The 8327-nt window shown below is 56.2% G+C and overlaps 1 protein-coding gene across 1 annotated transcript; it reads right to left on the minus strand.

Moving 5' to 3' along the window:
* Positions 1 to 254: 254 nt before the first annotated feature.
* Positions 255 to 7778, minus strand: CRYBB2 (crystallin beta B2). Its single transcript, XM_055323350.1, has 5 exons — positions 7725 to 7778; positions 4859 to 4977; positions 3540 to 3672; positions 2121 to 2263; positions 255 to 423 (listed from the first exon to the last, which is right to left on the minus strand). Exons 1-5 carry the CDS (start codon positions 7776 to 7778, stop codon positions 255 to 257), a joined length of 618 nt encoding a protein of 205 aa, XP_055179325.1.
* Between the last annotated feature and the right edge of the window lie 549 nt (positions 7779 to 8327).

An 8327-nucleotide genomic window follows, 5' to 3' on the forward strand; every position in this document is an offset into this window, starting at 1 on the left:
AGGTCACACGGCAAAGAAGCTACAGAGCTCTAAGTCTTCCTGAGGGTTCTGCTGTCCTACCCCAGCCCAGTTCTCCGTCTGTATGTCTGTCTCTGTCTCGCACACACGCACCCAGAACCCAGGTCTCAGCTCCCACTGGAGATACAAGACAACGCAACACACAAATTGCAAGTCACACTTTATTCACTCGCCAGGAGGTCTGGGGGGATCCTGGGCAGCAGACCAAGCCCCTGGGAAGGAGGGAAAGGGGGGCACTAGTTGGAGGGGTGGAAGGCACCCCGTTGGTGCCACTGCATGTCGCGGATGCGGCGCACGGACTGCACCTGGGGGTGGGGAGCCCCAAAGTCACCGCTGTCCTTGTAGTCTCCCTTCTCCAGCAGGTACTGCAGCCCACGATAGCCAGGGTACTGGTAACCGACCCACCTGCAGGCCAGACGGAGGACAGAGGAGAGGCAGACGGGGGGAGGGGGGGAAAAGGGGGGAGAGAGAGAGAGAGTCCTTAAGCCATTAGGAAGGGGGGAGTTCCCAATCCTTTCTCACTTCCTGATTGTTGGGCAGGAACACCATCCTTCCGGCATCCAGCCTCTGCTTTCTTCCTTCTTTTGATGGGGAGCTCACTACCTCTTGAAGCAACTTTTGACTGAAGGCCTGATACTGGGATCAGAGGAAGGAATGATCTCAAGCCCATTGAATCCTCGAATAAGACAGGTCTCTTAACTGCCTCTGTCTACCCTCCACCTAACGCCATGCCTGGCTGCAAGGCCCAGGGAGAATTGGCTGGGTGCCAGGAGCCCTCTGTAATCCCTTTGTCATTTGAAGTCACCACCGTCTGGGGGGGGGGGTCCTTCACTCTTTTGAGCGCCTAATGAAATTTACAGTTTCTTCCCCCCAGAATGTTACAAAGCCCTGCCCTACTGGGACCTGCTTGGCCAGACCCTCTTGGGGGTCTTGCAGCTCTACCTCTTGGTCTTGGGTCCCTATATCTCGGCACACTAGCCAGTCGAGAGTTTGTAGAGTCCCTCAGATGCACTAGGCTCCTACAACCACAGGGCCTTTGCACATGCTGTTGTCTGTCTGACCTTCCTCTCTTTACACCTGCACTTCTACTCTTTCTCGGGATCTGAGTTCAAGAGTCCCTTTTTCAGGGAAGAAGTCCAGATTTTGAAGAAAAAAAAAAAAAGGAAGTCCAGGTTTGTGTGGATTCTTAAATTATTAACTCTTGACCCCAGCTAGACTTAGCTTTACCAAGCAGAAGCCAGGTCTCTAATCTCTCTTGACATGCTGAGCACCTAACACGATGCCTGGCATGTGGTGGCACTCAATAGATTGAAGAATGAATGAATGAATGAATGATGAAGACCACAAACTCAGAACTTTGCACAGTATTTTAGGAGTTTGGTGAATTCTAGAATGCCAGTACGTGTTGGTAAATCAGCTCTCTTGAGGAAAAAGGGGTCTTGATTTCTAACATATTCCAATTTCTATGGTGCAAATAGTCCCACTATAGCAGATTTCAAGCTACTGAGGATTCAAAACCAGCTCACAGAAATTCTGAAAATTGAAGAATCAGCTCTTCCAAGCTGGCACAAGCAAGCTCCAAGCACCACTGCCTGTAGGCTGTCTGAGGATGCCCATAGAATTGAAGTTTTGCACAAGAAGAAATTCCCCGTGGGTGACGGCCAGAGTCACGTACCAGGGAAGTTTAATTCAATGGGAAACGACACGTCCTCTCTCTAAACTCAGGAACTCTTGTGGTAAAGCAGCAGCATGGGCTGGACTTCCTGCCACTCCCAGCTCCATTAAGACCACTCAAGTCACCTCCTACCCTTCTGCCTCCCACCCCTGCCCGGCCTCATCTGCACCCCACTAACGTTTACTGTCCTGCTCTTGGGGATTGAGGTTAAGGCCGAGCTTTGTCTCACTCCAGAGGTAGGGTGCTGCCCAAAAGGCAGCTCTGGACGGGACTGCAGGGGCTGAAAGCCAATTACAAGCTCACGATCTCCACGCCCACTTCCCATAAGGGAAGACTGAGGTCGTGGGTATACACGCTCCGCCGGGTCCAGGGCAGAGCGGGACCAGGCTCCTGGGGCAGGGCAGGCCAGGGCTGGGTCTGTACTCACGTGCCACTCTGCACCCGCACCGATGACACCTTCTCCTGGTAGCCGTGGGCATGGAAACTGGGCACGTCATCATCTATGATTTCCATCTTCTTCCCCGTGAAGTTGGGGTTTTCATAGAGGATGATCTTGTGCTCTTGGCTGTCCTGTTGGCAGGGAGCATGGAAAGTGGGTGTGGGCGAGGGGCCTGGGGTGAGCCTCCCCCACCCTGTCCAGATGCCCCACCATTGAGATCAGCTCAATCCACCTACACACCTGCTACCCAGTACCCCCGCCACCCGAGTGTCTATAAACAACAGCAGTTAACCCTGGTTGTTTGTTGGGGTCCCACTGGGCTGTCTTCATGTGACACTCCAGGGTCTACACTTACAGGCACATTCAATTCTGATATGTCATTTTCTCTCAGCTCCCTTTAAAAAAAAATGGTCACAGTCTACACACACAGAGATGCAGGCTGGTGGGGCCCCAAACAGGCACCAGAGATATTTTGGCTTTTCTTCCTTGCCACATCTCTTCCTATATCCTGTTCCTATATTTTCTTAGTCATCCCCTTTAATCCTTTAAAGACCAGAGCCAATGGGGCCCCTGCATGGCTCAGTGGTTGAGCGTCTGCCTTTGGCTCCGGTCATGATCCCAGGGTCCTGGGATCGAATCCTACATTAGGTTCCCTACAGGGATCCTGCTTCTCCCTCTGCCTATGTCTCTACCTCTCTCTGTGTGTCTCAAATAAATAAATTAATTAATTAATAAAATCTTTTTTTTTTTTTCAAAAAAAAAAACCAGAGCCAACGTAGGAACCCAGCTCTATGGGAGGCTAAGTCCAATGTTCTCCAATCTTCCATCAAGCTCTGGGGAGAGTTAACCTGCCTTGGGGAGGTTTGGGAGGCTGGCCCTGTGCCCTCCCTAAGAGTTCAACATACTAGTAAGAATCGGGGTCGGAGAAGAACCACAGGTCCTGCCGGCATGAGTTATGAACAAGAACTAACCCACCTTTGCCTCCACACCCAGTCCCAAAATTCCTTTTCATATTTAGGATGGCTGCCATCCATTGAGCTATTGCTCTGTGATAGCTTCCAACCCTGGGGAGCACCGTCTGCACACAGAATGGAATGTGAACGGCACCCACCCCAGAGCATTTTGAGATCTCGTGAATGGAGCCCCCCTGGGGTTGTGCGATGTGGCGACCCTTAGGCTGAGCATGTGGGAATCTCAGGGCAGTTAGATACAAATATCTCCATTTAACAGATGGGGAAACTGAGGCTTGGGGAGGTGAATGACTTATGCTAGGTCACAGAGCCGGGAAGTGTGCCCTGCCCATCAGAAGGGTCACAGGTCTGGAGATGAAGGCTCCTTCTTGCTCCCTAGAGTCCCAGCTCCAAGGTGGCAAAGAGAGGAAGAAGCAAGAAGCGACAGGAGGCTCACCACTTTGATGGGTCTCAGGGAGCTGAGGGAGTCGGTCCTCCGACTGCTGGTCCACGAGTCCCAGCGGGGGTACTCACCCTTCTCGAACACAAACTGCTCTCCTTTGCAGTTGGCTTGTTCGTAGCCCACCCAGCTGCAGTGGAGACAGAGCGAGGATGGGTCAGGCCACCCCTGGCTTCCCCTGGCGGGACCCTGGCTAGTTGCTCGAGCCGCCAGGGCTCGCACTCGCCCGGCTCAGCCATCAAAATCCAGACACCGCCAAGGCGAGAGCAGGGTCACCTCAGTTATCCAGAACTCAGCTTTGAACAACCAACAATCATTAGCAAAAATATCAAAAGTTCAATTTCTAGAAAGAAAGCAGAGGAGGGTCAAGTCTGTTTGAGAAAGTCTCCCATCCAAATGGTAAAATGAAAAGGCAACTGAGAATCAGATATGGTGCTTAAATGGTCAAAACTTCACTTGTCCAGGAAGAGGTGCTCCCAGGAGCACCAGGAGCCCAGAGCGTGTCGGACAAGGGAGGCCGGCAGGGCCATGCCTATGGCCGTGTTCCCCACGCCAGCAGACTCTGATTTGAGCGGTGTCATTGCATTCTGCAGGATTCCCTGAGAACCTTGAGTTGTGGGATGGGTCACCCAGGACTCCCAACCCCACCAGGACCCCTGACCTCTTGGGAGGGGGTCACCGGGGGCCACCTCTGATTCCTGAGGCTCTTTCAAGGAGGAGCGGTCAGGGAACCACAAGGACAGGCGCCTGCAGGCTGTGCTTGACTGTGTGACCTGAGCGGGGCAGTCACGTCCTACCAGCCACCTCCCCTTCTCTCTGAGGTCAGGGACCAAGGCTGCTGGCCCCCAAATATGCCAATGAATCTACTGAGATCCAGTATGGGCAGGATTGGGGGAGCGGCCAGTGAATGCAGAGCTGGGACATCTGGCTTCAAACCTCATAGGAGATTGAGGACACTCCTGGAGCCAGAGACTGGCAGCTCTAGAAAAGTCCATGCAAACCACTGTCCATCTCCCTGCCTCCAGGGAGTGGCTGGCCTTGGTGTCAGGCTTTTTCCACAGAGGAAGAAGGCCAAGGCTCAGAGAGAGAAGTTCCTGGTCCAATGTGACACAGCCTGGAAGTGGTGGCATCTGGATCTGAGCCCAGCTCAATCTGACCCCAGAGCACAAAGTCTTTCCACAGGCTGCCAGCCATCAAATCGCATGGTCCAGCGGCACAATGAGGGTGGGCCCCCGCCAGCTTTACAGCCCACTTGCCTCACCCTGGGGCCGCCAACCAGGCGAGCCCCCCACCCCCCACCCCAGGTAGGTACGTACGGTCCAGCCTGCACCAGGACAGAGCCTGCCTTCTCCACACCAGTCTCCTTCAGGTTGGGGCAGGGCCCGCTGAGCTCATGCGAGTGGCCCTGGAAGTTCTCCTGCTCAAAGATGATGATCTGCAACAGGAGGACAGGGTCGCCCGTCATGATGGGGAGGAGTGAAGCGGGGCACTGGGGGTGGGGAGTGGGCTCAGAGAGCTGGGGGTGGGGGCGCCGGGCTCCACCCTCGGGAGCCACAGACCCACCACCAAGTCAGTCCTGGCTCTGCCACCAACCAGCTGTGACACCCTGAGCCAGCACTTGCCCTCGCTGAGCCTCCGTTGCTCCGTCGGGTAAATGGGAAATGAGGGAACCCACCTCGTGGGATGGCTGGAAGGATTCGGAGAAGCAGACCCTTAGCACACAGCACTGCCTCTGTGCATGCCAGGCATGCTCCCGTGGATTAAGGGGTGTCCCACACCCCCCGGGACACACAGGGGCGGAGCTGAAGTTGGGGTCCAGGTTCACCGGGTGCGTCTCCACCAGGGCAGCACTTTGCAGACTCGCAGGCCCGCAAAGCACCCAGGCCCTCGATGAAACGCGGTTTCTGAGACAGCAGGTCTCAGGGCGCAGCCCCAGATGCTGCAGCTCTCCCCAGCTCACGGGCGACGTCGGGCTTCTCTCGCTCCTGGAGAGCCTGTGGGCACCCCCTGACCCCATCTCAGCCCGAGGCTAGCATCCCCGGCATGGGCTCTGCAGGCCCCTTCTGACCTCTGCCGGAGTACTTCCGAGGGGGCTTCACCCTCTTTGTCTCACCTGGCGCTCTCAGCAGTCCAGGGCGGGGAGCCGGCAGGATCCCCATCGGGGAGGCTTAAGGGGCCCCCCAAGGCCTCACAGCCGAGGGCTAACCCAGAGGTCAGCTGTCACTTTTCCTGATGATTCCCGAGCACATTTCAGGGCAGGGGTTCCGCGGCCGCGCCTCCCCGGGGAGCTGCCCCGGGGGCAGAGGGGCTCGGGGCGCCGCACAATCCACTCGGTCAGCACTGGCTGCGTAAACATGGCCCTCTCTCCCAGGCCGGGGATTAGCTAGATAAAGCCAGGGCGGGGAGGCCCAGCGGGGCTCAGGGACAAATTCCATGGGCTCAGTCCAGCCTTTGTGGTCACTGACTCGACCACAGGAGGGTCAGGACATGTGGGCTCTGATGCCACCCCTGTTGCATCCAGCTGCACAACTCTCGGAAGCAACCTGGTCCCTTGGAGCCTCGGCTTGCCCATCTGTAAAAGGGGGGGGTGTCGTGCCTATCATGCAGGGTACTGAGAAGGCTCAGGAATAGGGATGTTAGGGACTCATTTGTTATCACCCTGATCTGGGAGAGGAGCGCTAGCAGCCAGGGGAGGACAGGGAAAGTCAGCCCCTCCACCTATTCGAGAAGCTTCGGAGGGCCCAGAAGCTCGGTATTGTTATTACTGCTATTGTTATTTATCAGCGCATGGGTGCTAACATTTTACACAATATCTAATCCTTTTAACGTGGGCTGTTGGACGCCGCAGCCGTTAGCTCCCTATGTCTGTGGAACGTGCTCGACCAGGCCGAGTGAAGATGCGCTCATGGAAGAGACACCTCGGATTTTGAAGATTTAGAACATGAAGGAAACAATGAAAAAGAGCTTACTCATAATTTGTCTATCGATTATAGGTGGGGATATACTGGGTTTGATAAATTAGAACACAGAAGTTAATTTCTCCTGTTTCTTTGTACTTTTTTTTTTTTTTATCGTGGCTGCTAGGACATGTTAAATTGCCAACGTGCTTGGCTTTCTGTGTCTCTGGGACGGCAGGGCTCTGAACACGTTACAGAGGCCTTCCTGCTGGTCCTCGGGCTCTCACAGCTCACTCCCACCTCTGGGCTTTGCACGCTGGGCCCTCTGCCTGGAATATTCTCCCCTGCCCCCTTCTGACTCATGTGGCTGGTGACCCGGCTCTCTGCTCCCATGCCACCTCCCTCAGAGTGGCCTCCCTGACTACCTCAGCTACCACCTTCTTTCCTCATTTATCCCAACTCTTTGTACCCCTTACCCTGCTTCATGTTTCCTGAAACACTTCCCACTCCTTGAAGTCCTAGATTTGTTTGTGGTCTGTCTCTCCCCTAGAAAGTCAAAATGGGATCAGGGGGTTGCAGGCTGCAGTGGCTCAAGCCTCCCAGGCTGGGGAGGCCCCACATTGGACCAAAGGGCAGGGTCAGGGTGGACCCTGTGCCCAGGGCCTCTGAAACAGAGGGCCCCCTGAGGGAGCCAGGCACAGGCAGCCAGGTGGATGGTTGCTGGTAGAGGTTTGGGTACAGATTGGGTATGATGAACCCCCGGCCGTTGGGCTAGGCTCCCCCCAGGATCCTAGGAGGGCAGGGAGGATGAGGAAGCAATGCGGGCAGTAATAGCTGGTGTTAGGTGGACACACCACATGCCGGGCTGAGCTGGTTTCCATTGCCTCTTCACACCCACCCTGCACCGTGAATCCAGTTCTCCCCATTGAGGCTCAGCGAGATCAAGTGACTGGCTCGGGTCACACAGCAGGTCGGGAATCCCACCTCGCCTCCCATTCACAAGACCCCTCTCACACCTAGACTCAGGGTCTGCCCCAGCTCTGGGAACCCCGCCATGATCATTGGGGTGCAGGGTAAGGCAGAGACACAAGTCACCAAAGCTGGAAACTGGTGTCAGGAACCTCGGCGAGCCGGTCGTGGGCCAGGTAGGGGCCTTCAGAATCAGTGCCCCCGGATGCAACTGGGGGAGGCTGAATCCCAGAGAGGGCCGGGGCAGAGAAGGGAAACTGAGTCTGAGAGGGAAGCTCTGCTTGCACCTTTGGGCCCCCCTGCTCACGGTACCCACCTTGGGGTTGAGGGGCTGTGGCTTGCCCGCTTGAGTCTGGTGGTCCGAGGCCATGGTGGGTGGTCCTGTGTAGGAATGACCTGGAAGACATGTGGGAAGCAGCCGTGAGGACCTGTGTGGGTCCCCGGCTCTCTCACTTGGGGGCCTCAGGGCCGCCCCACTCCGGCCCTGGTCTGGGTGTCCCCCATCTCGGCTCGTCCGCAGGCGGTGGTGTAAACTCCCATCCTTTGCTTCATTTCTTTGTGTCCAGGCCAGCTCCGGAGAGGGAAACGGGGTCTGCTAAGGAGTGGTGAAGCACTAGAGCTCCCGCGGGGTGCAGGTGGGTCCCCGGCACTCAGCCCTGACAAGCGGAGCAGAATGCGGACCCATGGGTATCATGGGCATTTCCTGATCGAGAGAAAACGTGGGCCACAGCACCCACGCACTGGCCATGCTTGGCCGTGTGGTGGCTCCCCCTTGGGGTCTCTCAAAGTCCCCTGAGCCCCCGCCTCTCTCCCCACCTGCCTCCCCCCACCCCAGCCCTGGACCCAGAAGTTCCTCTCTGCCGTCGGCCTCCCCTCCCCATTAGCGAGCACACCCGTGATGGAGCTCAGGCTACAAGAG

Source organism: Nyctereutes procyonoides, unplaced genomic scaffold (assembly GCF_905146905.1).
Source record: "Nyctereutes procyonoides isolate TBG_1078 unplaced genomic scaffold, NYPRO_anot_genome, whole genome shotgun sequence".
NCBI lineage: Eukaryota > Metazoa > Chordata > Mammalia > Carnivora > Canidae > Nyctereutes > Nyctereutes procyonoides.

Coding starts and splice junctions, on each gene's coding strand:
- CRYBB2 (XM_055323350.1), bottom strand. CDS start 7,778: ATGGCCTCGGACCACCAGACTCAAGCGGGCAAGCCACAGCCCCTCAAC. Junction 3,673..4,858: donor GTCCTGGTGCAGGCTGGACC/GTACGTACCTAC, acceptor TCTCCACTGCAG/CTGGGTGGGCTACGAACAAG. Junction 424..2,120: donor GTGCGGGTGCAGAGTGGCAC/GTGAGTACAGAC, acceptor TCTGGCCTGCAG/GTGGGTCGGTTACCAGTACC.